General features: G+C 37.0%; 1 protein-coding gene across 2 annotated transcripts in view; it reads right to left on the bottom strand.

Moving 5' to 3' along the window:
- LOC123238232 (cytochrome P450 2C19-like) overlaps positions 1-16,989 on the bottom strand; it is a 23,269-nt gene extending 6,280 nt beyond the window's left edge. Inside the window, exons 1-7 of one of the 2 annotated variants that reach the window (XM_044665713.1) lie at positions 16,806-16,989; positions 14,783-14,941; positions 8,489-8,638; positions 4,519-4,679; positions 3,716-3,892; positions 1,237-1,378; positions 133-320 (exon numbers count right to left, since the gene is read on the bottom strand). In XM_044665713.1, the coding sequence (XP_044521648.1) occupies positions 133-320; positions 1,237-1,378; positions 3,716-3,892; positions 4,519-4,679; positions 8,489-8,638; positions 14,783-14,941; positions 16,806-16,989 (1,161 nt within the window). Of the gene's footprint in view, positions 1-132; positions 321-1,236; positions 1,379-3,715; positions 3,893-4,518; positions 4,680-8,488; positions 8,639-14,782; positions 14,946-16,805 lie in introns of both variants that reach the window. The other variant, XM_044665712.1, reaches the window with a different exon arrangement.
- Between the last annotated feature and the right edge of the window lie 8,114 nt (positions 16,990-25,103).

Here is a 25,103-nt window from a genome sequence, read left to right as displayed (position 1 = left end):
GAGAGAGAGAGAGAGAGAGAGAGAGAGAGAGAGAGAGAGAGAGAGAGGAGAGAAATAAAGAGAGAGAGAGAGAAGAGAGAAATAAAGAGAGAGAGAATAAAATATTGTGTTTTAGTAAGAAATACTTCTGACCTTGGGAATAAGATATTGTCGAAACTGAGTATCTTCAGTCACAGTATGAGGCAGGCTGGTGGGGACGAGATCAATGTATCTTTGAATTTCATGGACCACAGCATTAGTGTAAGGCATCTTATTTCTGTCCTCCATGCAGGGACTTCTATTGTGGCCAATCACACGATCTATTTCTTCATGAATTTTTTCTGTCACAATATAAATAAAAATTAATTTTAAAATTTGAGGCAAAACCTGCCTTCTCTCATATTTTCTCAGATTTTCACCAAACTACATTGGTAAATAGTCCACTTGACCCTCACATAGACAAGTAGATAGATAGATAGATAGATAGATAGATAGATAGATAGATAGATAGATAGATAGATAGATAGATAGATAGACAGATAGATAGACAAATGTTGAAAATTCCATTTTCAGTCTCTTAAGTCACCTGAGAATCCCTTGAAGCACCTATGTCTCATGTCCTCAAGATTAGTTCAAGATGTCCTTAGGAAAGTACAGACATTTTATGAAGTCATAGTAAAGAAGATAATGGTTTGTGTTTTGGCTACATTCATACTTATTCATTATTTTCTTTTCTTGAATTAGGAAATTATGTGAGATATTCAAATAGAAGTGTAAAGTGTAATTTTCTGAAACATTTGTGAATGGAACTAAACTAATACCCTGCATTAATTTTTTTTAATTTTTTCAGAACTAAAAAGAAAAGAAAAGAAAAAATAAAAATAGAGGCCGAGCAGCATCTGGTTAAGGAAATGGTGAGGAGGCTAAATCTGGACCTGTTATAGAACTCAGTGTAACCAGTCAGTTCAGTGATTAGGCTCCTCAAGCATTCAGTTCTTTCTAGTTCTGACTCTGGGCAATAGCCTCTTTCCCTATCACTATCTCTATGCCTAACCCTAACAATTACATGCCACTTTACAAAGATGGGGGAGAGGGTCAGTAGTGGAGGCGGAGAAAGAAGCAAACTTGAATATATAATGGCTTTAATATGTTAAAATAACAACAGAAGTTTCCAAAAAAAAGTCTCAAAAATACCATGATCTCCTCCCATTGCTAAGTCATGGATGTATATTATTGCATATCTTAGCCATATCCTACCTGTTATCTCAGGGTGTTTCAAGAGCATCAACAATCCATATCTCAGGGTGGTACTTGTTGTTTCTGTTCCTGCACCAAATAGATCAGCTACAGTGTTGACCAAGTTTTCAATGTTAAATTCAGACAATGGTTGTTGCTTTTCCTAGAAATAATTTGGCACAATAAATTCAAATTTAAGGGAGAAAGCATGATGCAGTAGAAAGCATAATTGATTTGGAGGCAGAGGATCTCAGTTTGAAACCAGCTCTGATCTTGATCTTGGGAAAGTCATTAATTTCCCTATGTTTCAGTTTCTTCATCTATAAAACAAGGGAACTTCCAGGTGAAAAAATATTCTCTGTAAATGTAAAATGGGCACTTTTATCTGAAACTTAGTCTCAAGAGAGTTGTCTAGAGCACTTTGGAGATAAATGATGTGCCAAAGATCACAGGACCATTTTGTGTCACAGATGAGACTTGAACTCAGTTTTGTACTGCTCTGAGGTCAGCTTTCTGTCTACTTCAACAAAAGTGTCAAACTCAGCCCTCAGAACAGAAGTAGTCAGATTGAAACATAATTGGAAAATGTTTAGCAAAATAAATAAGCAATATGACTGCTAATGTTAATTTGTTGGGTTTTCTAAAAAAATATGAGGCATAAAGGGATCCATTTCTATTTAAATTTAACATAACTGAACTGCCTTCATACTATCTTTCAAGATATCTTTACAGATATAGTATAAATAGTATATATCAGTAATAGTTGTAGCTATCCACAAGTAGCTAGGTGCCTCGATGGATGGAGTACCAGATTGAGAGTCAAGAAGTCTCATTTTCCTGAGTTCAAATCCAGTCTTAGAAACATACTATCTATGTGATCCTAGAAACAGTGAAACAGTACTTAATCTGTTTGCCAGTTTCCTTCTCTGGAAAATGACCTGGAGAAGGAAATGGCAAACTGCTCTAATATCTTTGCCAAGAAAACCCCAAATGGGGTCACAAAGAGTCAGACACAATTGAAAAGATTGAGCAAGAAATGCACAAGCACTATATGAAAGTAAGCTTATGTTTTCCACCTGATTTAATAAGCTAATAAATTCTGTTACCATATAAGAGTTTAGTGAGATCAATAGGATTTTTTGTTTAACAAATGAGTAAGAAAAAATGATCAACTTATATTAATAGAGAGCAATTTATACAAATGGGTTCCATGTACATTTTCCTACTTTACCCTTATTAAAATACTGTTATATACATAGTGCATTATTAGTGATTTGGCTTTGACCATATGATGTTGGTATTGAGGTCAGAAACTGAAGACATAATAAATACCCAATGCACTAATGATGAGAAATATAGGAATCCCAAGCAATTTCTAAAGACATAATTCAAGATCAAGTCATGCAGGGTCTACGGGCACCATGGGTGATGAAGGGGAAAAAAGAATTTGGTGTTCTTAAGACTCCCACACCTGAAACAACTAGAGAACATTATAAGAGACTGTGTAATTTTTTCTTGCTCTGGTCTAAATATTTGGCCTTTCTCATATTTCTTCATCCACCAACAAAGCAGGAATCTGTGGGAGAATATATCCTTGTGCATATAAGCTGAAGAAAGGAGGATTTTCCTTGCCAGCTATCTTGTTATTTTGCTAAACTAAATGTGTTTTCATTTAATGAATGTGTTTTCTGGTTAATCTGGTAAGAAAACTCTAAGCGATGACCTCAGAGTACACTTCATTCCTTTATATGGGTCATTGATCCATTATAGGATGTCCTCCAAGAAATCTTTTATTTTTTGCTATGCTTCTGGTTTTTTGGGGACTTCAGTTACTCCATAAAAATTATATTAGCATAGGGCTGTGTTCTAGTTTTGTTTCTCATTTGGTTGATTTTTTTCCTCCTTATATGTCTTTTCAGTGATTTTTCATCCCTTTGGTTTTGTTCTTTGTTATTTATGGAGGAGATGGAAAGTGGGGAACCTCTCTCTCCACCATCTTGACTTGATAACCAATATGGCTGCTCAGATTAAAGCTCCCTATGCCCCACTGTCTTTGCAGAATCCTGAAGTATTCTGTCCAGTCTTTACTGCCTAGGACCTCCATCAAGACCCAGACCAAGATTTAATCCTTCCAGTTTAAATTAAGCCTTTGTTAACACTCCTTAAATTTTATGCTTCTTGCTAATTGCAAATTCATTCTTTACTTAAATTTTCAATTTATAATCTAATTTGTCTTTCTTTACACATGCCTGATAATTTTTTTCTTGTCCTTACATGTGCTTCCTTATTTCTGTTAGGTTAGAAATTCCTTTAGGGAGAGGATCCCATCTTCTATTTCTTCTGCCTGTCCCATATAGGGCTCTATAATATTATCTTTAATATATGATTATTTACTGCTCTATATTTGTGAATGAGGGTGTCACTGGGGGAAAAAAACTTCTAATACACAGACCATTTAACCCATAAGAACTGAGATTCAGAGCTAAGGCTCACGTTGTACCTGTTCCATTTTCATCAGAAAACAGTCAATTAAATCCCTAGGATTACTGGGGTCCAGTGTCGCTTGGTGTTCCTTGATTTCTTCCAAAACAAATGTATGCAAAAATTGAAAAATTTTTATTAGTTCATGATGAGGTCCAGGGAGGTAATGTACTAATGATGGAAAACAATTATAGACCTAAAAAAGAGAAAAATATATCATATTTTGTTAGAAAGACAAAATTATTGTCTCTTTTAGAATTTGTATAATGTTCAGAAGATGGTGGAATGTGGGTGAGACAGATTCCCAGTGCAAAATAGTTACTCTTCTCATCATACCTAACATAAGCCCTCTAAAAGTATTTTAGCATACTACTCCTTGCTTGCCTGGAACCACGTGACCTTAACTCTCAATTCTTTGGATTTTCTACAGAAAATTTCTTGTCCTCTCTCATTATGAGATCTTCTAACAATTCTGCTTATTGCCTTCCAGATGGACAGCTAGCTCGTCTATCCTGATCCAAAATCAGGCATTCAGGGGAAAAGTCAGCTTCTCTGTAATAATATGCATTATAAACATTCAATTCCTGTAATTTGTGACTCACTGGGACTACACCAGGTAAGAGTCTTGTAATGTCCCTCAAATCAGATCACATAAGGATGACTTCTGCCTTTAATCTTGATTAATGAAGAGGGAAATGTGAACCATTATAGGATCTCACTGTTGTACCTGCCAATAGAATGCGTGAGGAATTCTAGCCAAACTCCTAGTTTCTATGAAGGAAAAATATACTGATCCCTAGAAGGATAGAACATTGGTCTTACCTGAATCCAAGGGGAGCTCACAATCCTGACCTGTTCATGTAAAAGCTTCATTAAATATAGAAATTTCTGATCTTTATATTCAAAATGTTTCTGGAAAATGAGAGAGCAGATCACATTGCAAGGAGCACACCCAAGGATGAATGTGGGGTCACATGGTAATCCTAAAGAATTGAGGGAGGGAGGGAGGGAGAGAGAGAGAGAGAGAGAGAGAGAGAGAGAGAGAGAGAGAGAGAGAGAGACTTTAACATTGCTGTTGTAATTCAAAGGGAGAGTTTGCCTACCTTTAGGTACGACCTAACTTGAGTTTTCCTCTCCAGCTTGCATTCTAGCTGACATTTATATGGCATAGCCATGTTAAAAACAAACCACCCTTATGAGGCATCTAATTTGACTGACCCGCATTAGAATCCTATGTGCAAAATAGCATAATGCCTATTTTATAGACACAGCTGCTAACACTCAAGAAGTTTGTTGATTTCCTCTTGGTCATACAACTAGCATCAAAAAGTGGCATTTAATCCAAATATTCTCCTGGTTCAAATCCAATGCTCTTCTCCATATACCACACTAGTTCTCATTTCTAAATTTTCTATTCATCACCTCACCCAAACCCACTTTTGCTTTCAGACTTCTTCCTTACTACTTTTAAAACTACTTACATTTTTATTTCAATCAGTAATCCCAGGATGATGGCTATAGGCACTGAACTGGAATTCCTGACTTTCCAAATACTTGTAGGTTCAAGATCCTAGACTGTCTAAGGAGAGCTGATGCTAAGGCAGTGATCATAGGTTTCCATGACTGGCATATGCTGCCTCTTGTCTCTCACTCACAATGCTCCCCTGCTTTAGCCAGGTTGGATCATCTGCCCTATGAATAGCAATTGGTGGGTAACTGGCTGACAAATTGGTGGAGATGGCCAGCCCCTTCTCCATAGAAGTTGCTTCTCTAGATGATACTGCAAGGGCTGGACTAGGACTCATATGGCATTGGACTTATCTGCCTATTGTTGATAATTGGTCATCAGTTGAAGATAGTGGTGATAAGAAAAGTGGGGCCCTTTCAACAATTATTTATCCCCTCAATGATAACTGTGAGTACTGCTGAGAAGTGATTTGGGAGACACTGCTACACCCATGACCTTGAGCTCAGCATCCTAGACTGGTTCCATGGGTGTATGAAGGAGGATAGTGGCCAAGGTGGTGGTTATATTAAAGAGGATCAATGACAGAACCTTGGAGATAGTCCCACTTGAAGGGTTGAAGATAGATTGTGATTCATCCAAAGAATACTGAAGCTTAAAGAACTAAATCAAATTTATAAGAATCCAAATCATTCCCCAATTGACAAATGATCAAAGAATATGAATAAGCAGTTTTCAGATGAAGAAATCAAAGCTATCAATAATAATCATATGAAAAATGTTCTAAATCCCTCTTGATTAGAGAAATGCAAATTAAACTGAGGTACCACCTTACACTTAACAGATTAGCCAATATGACAATAAAGGAAAATGATAAATGTTGGAGGGGATGTGGCAAAATTGGGACAATAATGCATTGCTGGTGGAGCTCTGTGAACTGATCTAACCTTTACAGAGGGCAATTTGGAACTATGTCCAAAGGGCTATATAATAATGCATATCTTGTAGAGCAGAGCACAGGTAGGGACTGTTTTATTGGACGTAAATTTGTAGGAGTGATGCTATGTAGAAACTGAGCCTATCCCCATCCCTAGAGAACAAGGTAGTACAAAGGGAATTATGCTCTCAGGGTATCAAGGAAGTTTTGTTTTGGTTTTGGTTTTGGTTTGGGTTTTTGCATGTTAAATCTTACTTTTCTTAGCACTTGATGTAAATATACCTTTATAAAAACCAATCCAAAATTAATTGGTTATGCTGAACTAGGATAATTTGGCTCTAAAAATGGCAGTGGTGGTGGGGGCAAAGTAAGTGGGGATTTGAGCCAATGACATAGTCCCATTAGCCAATGACATAGTCCCATCAGAGAATGATGTTGGAGTAGAATGTGATAGACTTGGTCCTGAGAGGGAAAGACTGAGCAAAAACAAAAAAAAAACATGTTTTGTAAAGAAATGTCAAGGAAAATGAGAGCTGAGAAAAGGCCATCAGATTTAAGGACATTAATATCTGTAAAGTGCTAAAGTCAAAAGCCAGATAGCAAGGGTTATAAAGGGAGAAAGAGGGAATGAAAGGATGAGTATATATGACTAGAGTAGGCATGGAATTCACTAGGAGGTTAACAAGAAAAAAAACTAACAGCTATTAAATGAAAGTTCAAGAGAATTATTGGAAAAAATGAAAATGGTAAAGAAACTTAAATATGTTTGTAAGCAATAGGGAAGGTGCTTATGGATAGGGTGAGATTAAAAAGAAAGATAGAGGGAATTTTTTTGTTCCTAAATATCTCAGTAAGAAGAAGGGTCTGCTGACACTGAAACAAAAGAGAAAGGGGGCAGGGGAGGACCTTTTTTATTTTATTGTAAGTTCTATTATAAGTTTTATTGTAAGTTCTCTGAGAATTAAGTCACCTTTCTGAAATATTCTAAGCAACACTGCTTCTCCCCTGGTGTCAGTTGCCTACAAAATAGGCATCTTTTATAGGTCATGGAAATCCAGCTTTATGTAGGAGTGGTAAAGGTTCCAGGTTTCACAGTATAATGGTAATACTGTTCTATTTTTATTCCTATATTATTCCTGGTGATATATTCAGAAGTAGGAGAGCACAGTATAACTAATTATGACCAAAGTCTGAAAGTTCCCTAATATCACCCAATTCCTCTTACCTAATATGCTCACAGTCATGCAAACACACACACACACACACACACACACACACACACACACACACACACACATTTACAAATGGTACCCATAGGTTTCAACTTCTACATTTTTAAAAGTAATTATTACATAGAATATATGGCATTAGGAACTCTATTTATGCCCTCTTCCAGTGCTCTGTGGTCCTGATGAACTTCAAATTAAATAGAAGAACAGCAACACCCAGCTTCCAGGTAGAGCACTTAGATTGGGGAGGAGGAAGATGTAACAAACAAAAAACTTCCAAGAGATTCATGTGAGTCAGCTCATGGGCTTACTAATCTCTTCTTAGCCCTGCTTGCCTTCCTTTAACTAATAAGCAAAATATCAAGAACGCAACTAAATCCCTTGATGCCCCAAAATAATCATTAAAAAAGGTCTTTCCCCCTGCAATTATTCACCAAAGGTAACAGAATTAGTGCTTCTGGCTTCTTGGGAGATTTTCTCCATTGGAAAAGTAATTAAAACAACTCCCTTCTAAAAGTCATTCCTCTAAATGTTCCTCATAAAATGGAGGTGACTGTGGGTTCTGGAAGGCTAATGACAGTAAAGATAAGACTTGGACAGGTTCTACCAATCTGATTCTACAAGTACAATTGTGGTAACATCATGAGTCCACTGTCCAAGGACCAGCATAGAGAAACTCTGCAATACATTAGCTATTGAGTGATAAATTCTTTGGTCATAGCAACTTACAAAAGAAAAAAAGAGACAAAAAGGTCCCTAAGTCCAACATGGGTACCTCCTTTTACCCTACTGGCACAGTGGCAAAATTCAAGGGCACTTTTAACAGAGCTGGCACCAAAACCCAGGATACCTGAAGAGAGCAGATCCCTGAGCTCACAGATCCATCAACCACACCACAATGCCCCCTAAAAGTTCAGTATGAACCCCTTAGTAGAGCTGCACTCCTTCCTATTCTCTGTTCTCAGTTATCTTGACCCTTCAGGCTGCTAAGAATGACCACAGAGTTATGGACATATGCACAGGATGGGTCTGAATATTTAAATATATACAAGGTAGTTTCACATTATATTAATTCCTTGGACCAACCTCACTCTGCACAGATTACCAGGGATGCAATAAATTATTCTAAGGTCAGTGGTAATAAAGTAGAGAAATACCAACCTTCAGTTTTTTTTAACTCCTCCACAAGGATCTTTGCCTCTCCTTGGACTCGCTCCTCAATACTCCTCTTCCCCATCCCAAAATTCCTCATGGTCATCAGGGAAAATCGGCGAAGCTGCTTCCATCTCTCTCCATTGCTTATACCAACTCCTGTTAAGGGAGGCAGGAAGAAGAACAGCCTGACTCCAATGTTCTGATTAGCCCCTTTGAAAAAGTCAGAGCCTAAGGACCCTTGACCTAACCACCTTGTTCTAAGAAAATAGAATGGAGTCAGGGAGGTATTTGTTAACTTTCTCCTCTATCAACCCTGTTTCCTATCCTGTGCCACACATCCCACTAGTCATTCTTTCTTTCATCCATCAGTCACAAACATATCGGGTGACCCTACATCCACATTGTTAAGATTAAAAATAATAAAGACTGATATAAATATATAAATTAGTATTTTAATTAAAGCCATGCTGATAGAGATAAACTGACCACGCGCCTGTAAGAAACCTATTCCAACCTCCCCTCAGCCATTTACCTTTTTTCTCTCCGCGCGCTCAGGTAGCTAAAGAGGAAGTTCCAAGTCACTTCCCCCTATTTTAAAAACCGTCCCTCACCTTGAATATGTAATCCAAAACAGGAAACCCATTAGAGATCACGGGAAATGTAGTTCCAAGTATCCCAAGTGATTTTAAATGACACATAACCCCCCTGAGATCCGTTGAAAAAGACTGGTCTTTTTCAGTGGATCTTAAACCAAAAGAAAAGAGGGCANATAAATAATGATTATATATGTACTTCCAGTACAAGATGAGAAAAAGGAAAAAACAATTGCTCTAATTAAAAAAAATGTTTTAAAAATCAAATATATATATATATATATATATAGCTTAGAACTAGAAGGGTTTTGTTACTCAAAAATGAGATTTTCTATGAGTGTAATAGCAGATTCACAATGCACATTCAAATAGAGTACCATATTTCTAATAACACATTTTAAAACAATAAACAATGATGTTAAAAAAAATCATATACTTGTTACAACTTTTAAACCTTGGCTAAGGGTTTCTCAACAAATTCTGTTACTGCTTCCATATAAAAACCTGATATTAAAAAAAAAACCTTCTGGTCTAAATTATCCTCAAGAATTCTAGACCCTTCTGATAAAAGAGGCTAAAACATAGACTAATATAATATATATATGACAACAATTCTTCACAATAAAATATATAAAGCTTATCCTTTAAGACAACAATTCTTTAAAATAAATGCATAAATACCTTATCATTTATACATAAGAGTACTAAGCATCTAAAGTGAATTTTTAAAAGACCTCTCATAAAATTACAATTTAAATCTCAAGGCAGGCATCAAACTCTCCAAAGTTGGACACAATTAAGGTGATTTATAACTTTAAAATGTGTGACTTTCAAATGGTACGAGCACATAGCATTGTTGTTGATTACAGTAAAAATGAAACCTGAAATAAATTAGGAAATATAATGAGTATCAGATAACAAGCTGGTCAAAACCTCTTACCAGTTCTAATATATTTTTCTCATTATTTTGGAGTTACAACAAAATGACAAACAGAATTAATCTAGCAGCCACGAACTTCATTAACTTAAAATGATTCAGTGCAACAGGAAATCAACGAAATAAGCAAGATTAATTTACAAAACTAATTAGCAAAATACAGTAAGATACAGTCTCTTTAAAACAGAAATAAAACTCATTCAGTTCTGAGGTTTAAAAGTTCACCCCTGGTTCAATTTAAGGTTCTTTTGAATGAGTTCTGCTGAGTTTAAGTTTGTTTTTTTTTTTAATTTCAAAGTTCTGAGCAGGTATGGGGGTGAATAGGCCATGCGGCCCAATAGTAATCACTAGTTCAAGGTTCAGACGCTAGGTTTACGTGGGTGCCAATTGTGGGCTCGGGGCTAGAGAAAAGCTTAGGTTAGTTTTGTAGAAAATATCCATGTGGAGAGCTTGTGGGGGTTGCCTAAATTAGGTCTTTAGAGAAACACATGGAGGGCTAGAATGCAGGCCATTACCAAGAGGGGGGGGCAATACCAAATCTTTAGCAGCAGCTGAAGAAGTTTCTGAAGATCTCGGCAAGTCAGGACTGGGTGGCAGTTAAAGCAGCAGCCGGGGGGGGGGGGGGGGGAGGGTCATCACTGTTGGGCCTCAGGGTTCTGGACTCCAGCAGCACCAGCGGCAGGTTCAGAGAAGTGGTCTGCTCCCGTGAGTCAGCAAAAGTGGCAGAAATCAGAGTGGGCAGGAACGTGAGGCAGTGGTCTGTACCAGTGGGCCAGCAGGGATATGAGGCATCAGTAAAATCAGCAAAGATCACGGGCACTGGGACTGGCATTTTGGTTTTAAAGCCAAAAGCCAGAATTGCTGGCCTGACCTCCTAAGGTGGTTTGGGCTGGACTGGCTGGCTGAGTCCCGCCTGAGGCAAAAACGTGCTGTTGCTTTTAGCAAAAGCATGGCAAGGAAAGACACTTTCCTTTTTTAAAAAAAATGCCCAAAAGAGCTGAGCAAGACGGCCAAAAAACAGGCATGGCTCTCTTTAGGCTATCTGGAAAATTGAGAGTTAGAATTTCAACCTTCTGGTGTGCCAAACTGTTATGATTAAAAATGATGAGGGCCAAGATCAAAAGGAAGAATAGTATTTTAATAAAAGCCATGCTGATAGAGATAAACTGACCACGCATCTGTAAGAAATCTATTCCAACCTCCCCTCAGCCATTTACCTTTTCTCTCTCCGCGTGCTCAGGTAGCTAAAGAGGAAGTTCCAAGTCACTTCCCCCTATTTTAAAAACCATCCCTCACCTTGAATATGTAATCCAAAATAGGAAACCCATTAGGGATCATGGGAAATGTAGTTCCAAGTATCCCAAGTGATTTTAAATGACACAACATCCCCCTCCTGGATGTGAAGTACCCAGGGAATCTGGCATCAATATAGATGTTTGAGACCCTGAATGGTCATAGAATAAGTTAGTTTCTATCTTCACATCTAATGATGCAGAATCCGAAGGATAATATTGTCTTCTGAGGCTAGACCACAGTCTTACTGATGCTACTTACAAAGGGACCAGAATGAGAGTCTCTGTATCTTATATTTTTATGGGTTACAAGATGTATACTTAATAATGCTACAAAACCACATTGTTGCATCCATAGCAATTCCTATATTGGGTGCTTTTCTCAGGTTTCTATTTATTTTTTTCTTAAGAAAAGTTGCCATGTGGGAAAATGATTATTGAGTCAAAGCAAAATATATCAGTTATACAAAAATGTAGTTGATTTGAGCAATGGCAAAGGTATAACCATACCTCTATGGTATATACATGAAATCTGACATAACATGTCATATTCTTCTTTCCCTGAAGACATCACACCTTTCCAATTTTAAATATAATCCTCTAATTTCAGATATAGAACAAGGACTTCATCTGTTGCTATTGTTGAGTTATTTTCCGTTGTATTTGACTTTTCTTGACCCTATTTGGAATTTTCTTGGGAAAGATACCAAGGGAAACTTGCTATTTCAATCTACAGATCATTTTGCAGATGAAAAAACTGAGGTAAATATGGTTAAGTGACTTGTCCAAGGTCATACAGCTAGTACATGTTTCAGGCCAGATTTGAACTCATGAAGATGAGTCTTCCTGAAGCACTCTATCTGCTGTGCCACCTAACTGCCCTCATCTAACAGTCCCTACATTGGGAACCTTTCTTTTGCCTCTATTTCCATAGGACCTTTATCACAATGAAGTTCTCTACCCTGTGCTTCAAGATCCTTCATAAGAGAGGTCTAGAACAAGAAAGTTACAAAATATTCCTTGGAATTGACTTTTAATTCAGCTTTTTTTTCATTAGATAGCTCTTTGGAAAATAGAATCTAACATTGGGAGGCCTCTTTGGATCTACTAAAAAGTTAAGATCAAGATCCCTGAGACCTGGTATGGTTTTCTAGTTCTTCAGACACAAGCTCAGATTTGGCAGTGGGAGAAAGCTAATGTGGTAAAGGCCATATTCTGCTTAGTCTTCCATATCTTTATGGAGTTGAGGGGATGGAGAGTGAAAGGAGGAGCCTTATCCTTACCAACTATTCCATTCTACCACTCTTCTATCCTAACTCTGGAAGAAAAAGTCACTTTTGCTTTAAAATATCTGGATTCCCCAGTAAAGTGCTTCTGTTCTCTTCCATCAATACTAACCTTACAAATGTCATTTACTAACATACTCTTGATCTTATGACACAGTTACCTCTATTGCTTAAGTAGCCCCTGCTCTGCCTTGGGATCCCCTCAGGAAAAAAAAACACCCTTAAGTGGAGAGCAATTTTGCAAATGGCAATCTGCAGAAATGGCTTTGCAAAATTTTTGGGGGGGAAACTTAAACTTCTGCCATTATTCTAGATATAATTTCATTGATTTATAGACTAGGATAGCCAAGGGATCTTGGAAATTGTCTAGTCCTCACCGCTTACTTTCTACATGAAGAATTTGATAAAGATGAAATGACTCACCCAAAGTTTCATAGCTTAGGAATGACAAGTCTAAGATTAATTTTTTAACTATTACCCAGGAATCTTGTCTAGAATCCTGAACTCTTACCACCTTGCTAAAGAAGGAAATGGCAAACTATCTCAGTAACCTTACCAAAAAAAAACTCCAGGGATAGCTATGGTTTATGGGGTCACATAGAGTTGTACACAACAGAACAACAACAAAAACAACAGTGGTGGGTGGAGCAAATCCTACACAATTCATCGATATTGCCATACATTTTCTAATCTTGAGTATCTATTGGTGGCCACTCACCCTTTTCAGCTATTAGCATCAACAAATATAATTGTGCACAAGCCCAATAAAAGATTTGTGGTAAGTCAAAGGTCTCAATGTCCTACACATTGTGAGGTCTTCTCTCAGTTATTCACTTTCTTGCTACTCTTAATACAGGTTGATTAGTGAACACTTAGAAAGGGTGATCAATCAAAGTTACCATGGGTTCATCAAAAGTAGGTCTTCTTAGCCTAATCTAATTTCTTTGTTTTTTAACTGTTTTACCAAACTAGTAGATTTAGACAGAACCATGCCATACTAGAAAGAGATTTCAGCAAGGTATCTGACATTTTTATAATATATTCACAAAGAGAGGATGGAGAAGACACTGGCCCGATTATCAGAAGACATGTTCCTAAGAAAACCAGGCTCTAAAATTACAGTCATTATTCAGTAGTAGGATACAAGTGTAAGTGCTAGATCTCTAATCACTCTATCTCTGATCAGCAAGGAGTAATTTCCAAACTAATGGAAAATGAATGAGAACAATAGATCTTTGAAAATATCACCTGAGAAGTGAATGATTACAGTAAATTATAAATCTAGAGAGATGAGAAATATAAATATTTTTGCTTTAGGACTCTTCTACCCTCACAATCATTCATTTTCTCATTTTTCCCTTCTTTCTTTCTCTTTCTTCTTTTCTTTCTCTTTCTCATTTCCTTTAATCTCTTTCTTTCTGCTTTATCTGTTTATAATAAATAACATGAAACTATGTAGTTGCATCCCTACAGAAAGGACAAATATATTCTATATTATTCATTGATTGACTGTTGTTCTTCATAATCAAAGAGAACCAAGATGACATCATTGGTAATGTCTCTTGACTCTCATCTAAACTGAATGTAAGTGAGACAGAGTTGCACAAAATCAGCAGCCTCTCTCGTTCTTCTAGAGTCATTAGACTCCATTAGCAAGACAAATGTCAAGATGACTGACTGGTGATAGCTTTGACCTTGCCTTTTTTGTTGTCTAACCAAGCTCAAGCACTCCACAGTGCCTATTTCAGCCCCCTTCATGGCCAATGGAACAAATTATTCTCATCCACCCCTTCTGTCAAGGAAAGTCTTCACATGCCTGGAGCAAACACCTCCCAAACTCATTGATGGGTTTGAGACATGTTGGTTGCTTCAGCCTGGTTTGGCCCACCTGTAGAGGTTTTACCAAGGTGTAACGCTTGTGCATACTATAACTTCTTGAAGCCACTGACAAGAACTGATTGCCAGATGAACACCAAAGGAGAAAAGCAGCCCTGAAAAGGGATCAACAATTCTCACACCAGAGGTACTAGTCTTCCCATGAATACCCCATATACCTAACCACTTACTATAATCCTCCTTAACATTCTACCTCTTAGGAGATTTGATTTGAAAATGCATGTATTTCTATCAGTTTCTTAGAATACTATTCATGTCCCTATTCTCTTCTTTCTCTTCACCAAAAAGCAACATACCAAATCCATTGGAAACGAATTCAAAAATTGGCATATGTCCTCGGGCAGCAAACTGGTCTCCATGATCAATCAGAGCTTCTTTCACTGCCTTGTATCCATGTAACACAACAATTCGCTGAATACCCAATTGAAGAGTGAAAACTGGTCCATACTCTTTTGCTAGCTGTGAAAGGAGATGTAGATAGTTATGAGAAGGTTGCCACTGAATCTGGTGATAAACAGCTTGGATTACTATTGTTGAACTTAAAAGAAAAGTTCTCAAGCCATCATCACCCCCCTTCAAAATATTTCTGACATTTACAACAGAAAGAATGAAATGTATACACCCAACAAAAGCCATCCATTGCTAAAAAGGGCTAAAATTTTCTTCTGTACCTTAGGCTAGCAATCCAAAGCATGGCTAAAGAATTGCACTTTATAACTTCACTATAATGTCCCCAACCTTGCTGAGAGTTTGAGCTTATGTTTCTTAACTAGGTGCCACACTGGGTATAGCACTGGACCTGGAATCAAGAAGACTTGAAGCAAAATCCAGTTTCAGATACTTAATAACCATGTAACCTCAATCAGGCCACCTAACCTCTAGGTTCCTCAGTTTCCTTATCTGTAAAATAAGGAAAAGAATAGCACCTATATCTCAGGGTTCATTTGCAAATAAAATAAGATTTATAAAGTATTTTGTAAAACTTAAATCACTATTCAAATGCTATTATGATTCATCTAAAGCCATGAGAAAACCAGAATTAGGGACAGAATAAGGACAATGCTGTAAGTGAAATTCTAGAGCAGAAAAGGTTCTGCTAGTCTTGTATCTCATTATACCAGAAATTCTACAGACTATTATCACTGGATCATATGTTTAGATCTGGAACACACCTCAGAGATCATCTAAACCAGAGATTCTTAATATTTTTTGTGCAATGGATCTGGTTAGTAGTCTGGTAAATCCTAAGCATTAATCTGAAAAATATTTTTTAAATTAAACACACGATTACAAAGGAAACCACTTGAATTAGAATAAAATTAAAATGACATTTTTCCCCAGGTATATTCACAGTCACTGTAATATATCTATGGACTTCCTGGGAATTCACAGTCCCAAGTTAAGAGAACTCCTATTCTAATCCAACCATATCATTTTACAACTGAGGAAACTGAGGCCCCAAAGATCATATCCAGGAAGGATATGATAAAGACATCATTTTGGCAATCTACCAGGTCAGGTTTTTATATATGAACCTTGTTTCATCTTTGTTCACAATCCTGTGAGGTGGATATAATAATTATTAATAATGTCCTCTTACAGACACAAGAAACAGGTCCAGAGAGGCCATGACTTGCCCAAGGACACAAAGCTAATAAATTGTGGAATCTGAATTTGAATTCAGCCCTTCCTAATCCTACTTCCACACCTTTTCTGCTGTCACAGGCTACCTTTCAATAATTTCAAGATCTACAGATTTGAGTTCAGAACATGCTGATTCTTCCTGAGGTGGAACTTGCTTTCAGCCAGATACACTTCAGATTATATAAAAGGACTGGGGCTGCACAGAGGTTGTGTTAGTGCTCCCATAGAAGAATGTGCAGGGAAAGCCTCCTCTCTGATCTATCAGAGGCCCTACCTGTTCCTAGGACCTACTCATTCCTAGGGAAACCAGAAATAATGAAACACATGAAATAACCCCTTTCTTCCTTTAATGGCCATGACATTTCAAGTGAGTCTGATGGAATTTGCTCCATCTACTTTGTAGTGACTTCAAGGTTAGCATAAATAGACTAATAGGAGATGGCGCTTTTTATGGAATGGGTCTCAGAGGAACTCCATAGCACCACAACTAAGGCAGTGGACCCTGATACCCCACTACAACAAATCAAAATATGATCCAGAAAACCAGCAAGGTACCAACCTAGCTACTCTAACATTCCATACTCATTAGAATGATCTGTTTGAAGATCGTCTCCCAAAAAACATAGACTGCTACTAGAGTAGGGAAAGAAACCAACAAAAGAAAGAAATGCTCACTTACCATGCAAAGAGATTCAGGGATATTCTTCAGGTTCAACTGCAGTATATTACCAATAATGGGAAGAGGAACAGGACCAGGTGGAAGCTTTCCTCTTCCAAATCCTTTTCTCCATGACAAAATGAGGAGCAGACAAGATATACAGAGCAGTAAACCAAGTACGGTGACCACAGATGGACCCATTGAAATTCTTCCTTACTACTAGTGCAAAGAAGGATTACAATCCAGAGTTGAGAAGGATTGCAAACCAGCTCAATCAGCTAATAACTCCTATACTCAGAATAAACTTCCAATGGACTTTGGCTTTCTGATTAAAGAGAGAGCACTACCCTTTATAGCAATGTATTTTAAAGTATCAGGGGCTCTTAAATTTATTTCAAGTTTTACTGATGCCATTTGCTTTTTATATACCACAGTTATTTCCTAATATGTCCTCTATTCCCCATAGAATCAATATTTTTAACAAACAAAAAGATCAGCAAAACTGATGACACCAGGACTCTGTCTAACAGGTTATGTCATATGCCATTAGCACTCTGCTGGAAGGAAGGGGGAGGGAAAGAAGGGAGAGAGCTCCCCATAGAATAAAATCACAGATGTGATGAAGAAAGGAAGGAAGGAGAGAGAGAGAAAGGGAGGAAGGGAAGGAGGAAAGGGGAACTATTGGTAAATGAGTTAAATATAAGAATGACTGTTCCCTGAGAGGGTGAGAGCAGGGTTTGCCCTGAGAGGCTTGAAAGGAGACAAAAGGTTTAGAAAAACCATTTTAGTGAAATAGTGAGTTGATTAGGGAGACATAATAAGATTGCTTTGCCACAATGAGGACCCAATTGAGATTATATAAAAAGTTTGTCATGGACTCCAATTAGCACATTTTTGTGATTTGGTGGGTTTTTTTTGTTGTTGTTTTTTGTTTTTTGTTTTTTTACTTCCCTCATTACCACAGGAATAGAAGTAAAGGCAGGGGATAGTTGGAATAATACTACCAAGGTCAGGCCTTGACAAGATAAGACAGTCAATAGGACAAGAAAACGTGGAATTAAACATTAACAAACAATAATTGCAAAACACAGAGATCATTAAAGTTTGTTGCCTTGCACTTCAATGAACCCAAGTCTTGATTATCTTGTAAGCCCATTTAAAAAAAGAGAGAGAGAGAGAGAGAGAGAGAGAAAGGAATAAGCATATAGAGAGAGCCTACTAGGTGTGCTACCTACCTAATTGTCCTACCAGGCATCATTTTACATTTACAAATATCATCTTATTTAATTCTTAAAACAACCTTATGAAGTGAGTGATGTCATTCCCATTTTGCAGTTGAGGAAACTGAAGTTATGTGAAAGATGAGACAAAGCTGATATCTCAGAGGCTATGAGGATTGGGAGTCATGGGAGGCTTGTTGTTGATTTTTTTAAGTTGTTGTTTCAATTATATGCAATTCTATTTTGCCCAGCTGTGGGTTGTTTTTTTTTCAAAGATACAAGAATATTTTGCTATTTCCTTCTCCAGCTCATTTTACAGAGGAAAAAACTGAGACAGGTGAGGTTATGTGACTTGCCCAGGGTCACACAGCTAATGTGTAACACTTGATTTGAACTTATAAAGATCAGTCTTCCTGATTCCAAGAACAGGCTCTAACCACTGCCCCACCTAGCTGCCATTAAGCTGGGGACAAAAAGGTTGTAGTGATGTGGTGATTTGATTATGGAGGCATAAAGGGATTGTCTATAGTGAACTCAAATCAGACCATTTTTGTGATTATCTCTATCTTTATTCAGTAAATATTAACAAACAATAATTGCAAATAACAGAGTTCATAGAGTTTGTTGTTGTAATCCATGGACCTTCAATGAACCTAAAATGGATTACCTCATAAGCCCAAGGGAAGAAAAGTTTTTTGGGGGAAGAGAATAGGCATTTATATAGAACTTAATAGTTACCAGGTACAGTACCAAGTACTTTAAATAACATCTAATTTGGTTCCCACAATGATACGGTGAGGTGGGTGATGTTCTTACCATTTTGAGGAAATGGAGGCAAAATGACTTGCCCAGAGCCATACACATAGTTAATGTTTGAGGCCAGATTTGAAATCAGATTTGCCTGCCTCCAGGTCCAGCATTCTGTCCCCTATACCACCTAACTTACTGGCTGGCTATCTACTGGTAGAATGTGCCTTGTAAAGCATGGAATTCCAAGGGGACTATTAAGTTTATAGTCCAGATCCTAAACTGGGTCAGAATTCTAGCAATACAACCTTGGGATATTCTTGCTGTGGCAATTTCTATCTCATGTTTGTTTTCCCTTTCTCTTTGGAGAAATTACTATGAAGAATATCAGTCAATTAACATTCATTAAGCATCTCTTATGTGAGAAGCACTGTACTAAGGGTTAGGGATGCCAAAAGACAATCCCTACACTCAAGGGACTTTCCATCGAAAGGGGAAGACAACAAACAAGGATGTTCAAACAAGCTATATGTGTAATAAATCATGTTTGTCCTTCATTTTGAAGAGGATACATGACATCCAGTGATAATGTCTTGATTTGCTCAGGATTTGGACTTTGGTGAAGCAGAGTTGCACAAAATCCTTCACCTCACTCTCCCAGAATCATCAGAGTCCAATGGCAAGACAAAAGTTGGGATGAATGGCTGTGAGCTGATGCAGTGGATGACTTTGTCATCTTTGATGTCTGACCAAGTTCTAAGCACTCCACATTGCCTACTTCAGCTGCCTGCATCACCATAGAGAAAAATTGTCTTCACCTGCTTGGGATAAATATTCCTCTAACTTAGTGGTTCCCAAACTTTTTTGGCCTATCGCCCCCTTTCCAGAAAAAATATTATTTAGCCCCCTGGAAATTATTTTTTTTTAATTTTAATAGCAATTAATAGGAAAGATAAATGCATCTGTGGCTATCACCGCTCTCCTGGGATTGCTGCAGCACCTAACAGAGGGCGATAGCACCCACTTTGGGAATCACTACTAACTCACCAAGAGTTTGAGGCATGTCCTTTACTCTCAACCTGTTTGAATTGATCTGCTGAAATGGTTCTCCTGGAGTGTGGCTGCTATATACACTATATCTTCTTGGAACCAGAGGTGAGAGTTGGATGAAAAGTAGACTCCAAAGGCAGATGAGCAGCCCTGAAAAGAGCCCTCACACACAGGTTCCAGTCTTCCCCAAACATCCCATACACCCTGTTGGAAGTGATGGGGACCTTGAGTTTTTTGGAGAGGACTGACATGGTCAGATCTGTGCATTGGAACGGATCACATTGACATTTGAGGGGAAGATTAGCTGTAGCTGGCAAAGACTTGGGGCAGCTAAGTGACCATGATGAATTAAGAGATGGGTCTGGAGTTAGGGAAATCTTGAATTCAATATGGACTCATGCACATTAGCTATTATCCTGGGTAAATCAATTAACTTCTATTTGCTTCCATTTCAACTGTAAACTAGGGATAAAAAATATTCACCTAATAGGACTGTTGTGTGGACCAAATGAGATATTTGTAAAGCACCTGACAAATAATAAGCATTATAAAAAAAGTTTATTTCTGCCTCTCTCTTCAGGCAGGGAGATCAACCAGAAGACTATGTATTGGACCATGCATAAGCAAAACTCCTTCTGGTAACAAAAAGTTAGAAACAAAGTATATGCCCACTTTTTTAAAATAGATAAACAAATTGTGTATATCGACATGTAGTGGAATATTTTTGTGTTATAAGAAATTGACAAATAAAAATACAGAGAAGTAATGGAAAGATCCACATTAACTGATAAAGCATGAAGTAAGCAAGGACAATAAAATAACATACAAAATCACAATAATCATGTAAATAGAAAGAACATTTGCACATACTTGACAAGTGAATTTTGCAAAATTATAAAGAATAAATAAAGCTCAAAAGAAGAAATGTGAGAAAATATTCCCACCCAAACACTTTGTACAGGTTTGAGGTCTATAAGTATTATATATTGCACATATTTTCAATTTTTTTAATAAATTGATTAGTAATGGTGGTTTTTTCTCTTTTTTCATTTTTTTGTCCTTAAAAAATACTATTTGTCCCCAGTTGATAAATGGTCAGAGGACAACAAAAGTAGTTTTAAGATGAAGAAATTAAGGCTATCAGTAGTCCTATGAAGAAATGCTCCAAATTACTACAGATTTCAGAAATGCGAATGAAAACAACCCAAAGTACCCCTACTCACACCTATCAGACTGAGTAATTTGACAGAAAAAATAACAAATGTTAGAGTGATGTGAGAAAATTGTGACACTACAGCACTGTTGGTGGTTGTAAACAGATTCAATCATTATGGAGGGCAATTTAGAGCTGTGCCCAAAGGACTTTTAAACTGTGCATGCCCTTTGATACAACAAAACCACTACTAGGTCTATATACCAAGATTTTTTTAAAAGGTGGTGGGTGGAGCTGCAGGGGGAGACTTATCTGTACAAAAATATTTATAGCAGCTCTTTTTATGGTAGCAAAATATTGGAAATTGAGGATATGTTCATCAGTTGAAGAATGACTAGACAAGTTGTAGTAAATAGTTTTTTTGTTTTTTTAAATTTTTATATTTTATTTTTCTGCAATTAAATGTAAAAACAATTTCCAATATTAAAAAGAATTGATTCTCTCCCTTCCTCCCTTTGTTCCTCCTCCATCACACCCCACACTAAGATAGTCAGCAATCTGATGTAGATTTTAGAGTGCAATCATGTATAACATTTTCCCATATTAATCCTTTTTTATCAATTAGTAGATGACTCTTATTCATAGAAATTTGACAAAATTCTCTGTATGTTTTAGATGAGACCTCTATCTGAGATGCTGCCTATAAAAATTTTCCCTAATTTTCTCTTTTTCTTCTAATCTTGGTAAGGTTTGCTCTATATGTACAAAAACATTTTAATTTAATGTATTCAGAATTATCCATTTTTACATTGCACAATATTCTACATCACTTGTTTACTCATAAATTCTTCTCCAAATGATAAATTTGATAGGTAATATGCCTGTTCCAATTTACTTATGATAATTCCTTCTATTTATAGATCATGTATCCATTTTGACTGTCTCTTGGCAAATGGTGTAAGATACTGGTCCATACCCATTTTTATCAACCTACTTTCCAGTTGTCCCAGCAATTTTTATCAAATAGTGATTTCTTATCCCCAAAACCTAGATCTATGCTATTGTCCAATACAAGTTTATTATAATGCTTTACTATTGTTTGTTGTATATCTACCACTTCCACTAATCCACAATAATCCTTCTGTGGAAGTAAACTTGACCAAAAAATAATTAAGAAAGTGAAAAAAGTTAACTTGGGTCTGGATTCATATTCTATCAGTTCTTTCTCTGGAAGCAAAAGGCATTATTTTTATCATTAGTCCTTTGAGATTGTTTTGTATCATTGTATTACTGCAAATAATTAATTTATTCACAGCTGTTCATCATAAAATATCACTGTCACTGTGTACAATGTTTTACTTGCTCTGCTTACTTCACTAATTATTCAGCCATTCCTCAATTGATGGGCATCCCCTCACTTTCCATTTCTTTGCTACTACAAAAAAAAGGCTTTAAATATTTTTGAACATTTAAGTCCTTTTCCTTTTTTATTTTTTCTTTTATGGATACAAACCTAAAATGGAATTGTTGGTTCAAAGGGTATAGAAAGATGTGAGTTTGGTCACTCAGAAGGTTAGTAGTATCAGAAGTTTGTTATCTCTGTATGTCCAAGATTCAGAGGGCAAGATGGCTACCCTCAGTCCTGAAACTCTCACAAACACAATCTGACTGATGTATAGTTGCCAATAAATTGTTTAACTTTGTAAAATAAAAGGGTTGGATAAAAAGGAGGGTTCAGGAAAGTCCCTAAACTAAGACATCTATACTCTATCCATCTACTAAGGAGTTTGCAAAAGCCTGTCTTCTTTGTCTTCGAGACTATCTAGCACCCTAATCTAACTATGCTTTTAACCCCAAATCCCTGTCCAAGCTTCATTAATCTATAGCCTCTCCAAGACAGTTTTTGGAAATGATTAATAGATCAATTTGCCTGAAGGAAACTTGGTGACCAGGTGGTAGAGTCACCAAGGTTTGCAGGCTAAAGCCTACAAGATATTTTGAGTTAAAAATAGTTCAGTTCAGGTTCAAGATGGATTTCTCTCTTAAGAGTCTCACAGGTAGATTTAAACAGATCAGGAACAAACACAAATAACTCAGGAACAAACAAGAACCTATCAGGAATACTCAAGGAACAACAGTCAGATCAGAGGAAGAAAATAGTCCTGCAGCTGGACACTCCTCTCACATTTCCAATCACTTCCACTCCTCCACCCAAGGCTGGCAGTTAACCTCCCAAAAGTCCCTCTCAAGGTTCTGAATGCCTACACACTCCTTGATTTAACTTAAATTTCTCTCTTTATCCTGTTTACACATTCTCTTTGGAACTCTTCTCCTTTTCATTCAAGATCATTTGCTTTTCACCTTGCATTTCTTTATACTTTAACTTGTCTCATACTCCATTCTCACTGTATGCTGTTTGATAGCCTTTTGAGCCTAGATCCAAATTGCTTTCCAGAATGGTTGAATCAGTTAACAACTCCCTCCCAAATGCATAAATGTCTCAATTTTCCCACATCCCCTCCAATATTTGCCATTTTCCTTTTATGAATAACAGTTAGTCTGATAGATGTGAGGCTTAAGATCAATTGTCAAAGTTGTTTTAAATTGCATTGCTCTAATTAATAGTGATTTAGATCATTTTTTCACATGATTATAGATGTTTAATTACTTTGAGAACTACATATTCGTATCCTTTTACCATTTATCAATTGCAGAAAGACTTGAATTCTTCGAAATTCTGTTTTTCTCTACATATTTGAAAAATGAGGCCTTTATTAGAGACTTGTAAAAAAATTTTTCATCATTATGATTACTATATATTACTCTTCTTTCCTATTCCCCCCAAGTTTCTCTTTTTCCTTCTCCTTTCATTCTGTCTGTCTTCAAAAGTGTTTAGCTTCTGACCATTATATCCTCCAATTGACCTCTTTTCTATCAGTAACACCCTTCCTCACCTTTTATAATCCCTTTCTCCTATCTTCCTGAGGGGTGAGGTAGATTTTTTTATTTTTGTGCATGGTTACTATTTTTTTTAATTTTAAACATTTATTAATATTCATTTTTTACATGGTTACATGATTCATGCTACTACTTTCCTCTTCACCCCCCACATTCCCCCCACCCATGGCCAACACACATTTCCACTGGTTTTATCATGTGTCCTTGATCAAGACCTATTTCCAAACTGTTGGTAGTTGCATTGGTGTGGTAGTTTCCAGTCCACATCCTAAATCATGTCCACCCCGACCCATGTGTTCAAGCAGCTGTTTTTCTTATATGTTTCCTCTCCTGCAGTCCTTCCTCAGGATGTGGGTAGCGTCTTTACCATAAATCCCTCAGAATTGTCCTGGGTCTTTGTATTGCTGCTGGTACAGAGGTCCATTACATTCGATTTTACCACAGTATATCAGTCTCTCTGTACAATGTTCTTTTGGCTCTGCTCCTTTCCCTCTGCATCAGTTCTTGGAGGTCTTTCCAGTTCACCTGGAACTTCTCCAGTTTGTTATTCCTTTTAGCACAATAGTATTCCATCACAAGCATATACCATAATTTGTTCAGCCATTCCCCAATTGAAGGACATACGCTCCTTTCCCAGTTTTTTGCCACCACAAAAAGACCAGCTATAAATATTTTTGTGCAAGTCTGTTTATCTATGATCTCTTTGGGGTATAAACCCAACAATGGTATGGCTGGATCAAAGGGCAGGGAGTCTTTTATAGCCCTTTAAGCATAGTTCCAAATTGCCAGCCAGAATGGTTGGATCAGTTCACAGCTCCACCAGCAATGCATTAATGACCCAATTTTGCCACATCTCCTCCAGCATTCATTACTCTCCCCTTCTTTCATTTTAGCCAATCTGCTAGGTGTGAGGTAATACCTCAGAGTTGTTTTGATTTGCATTTCTCTAATTATTAGAGATTTAGAGCACTTTCTCATGTGCTTATTGATACTTTTGATTTCTTTACCTGAAAATTGCCTATTCATGTCTCTTGCCCATTTATCAATTGGGGAATGGCTTGATTTTTTATACAATTGATTTAACTCCTTGTATATTTGAGTAATTAGACCCCTGTCAGAGTTTTTCGTTATAAAGATTTTTTTCCCAATTTGTTATTTCCCTTCTGATTTTGACTACATTGTTTTTG

This window comes from Gracilinanus agilis, chromosome 2, assembly GCF_016433145.1.
Source record: "Gracilinanus agilis isolate LMUSP501 chromosome 2, AgileGrace, whole genome shotgun sequence".
In the NCBI taxonomy this organism is placed as follows: Eukaryota; Metazoa; Chordata; class Mammalia; order Didelphimorphia; family Didelphidae; genus Gracilinanus; species Gracilinanus agilis.
The sequence above is the reverse complement of the archived record's forward strand: the minus strand, read 5'-3'. Positions and strand labels throughout refer to the sequence as shown.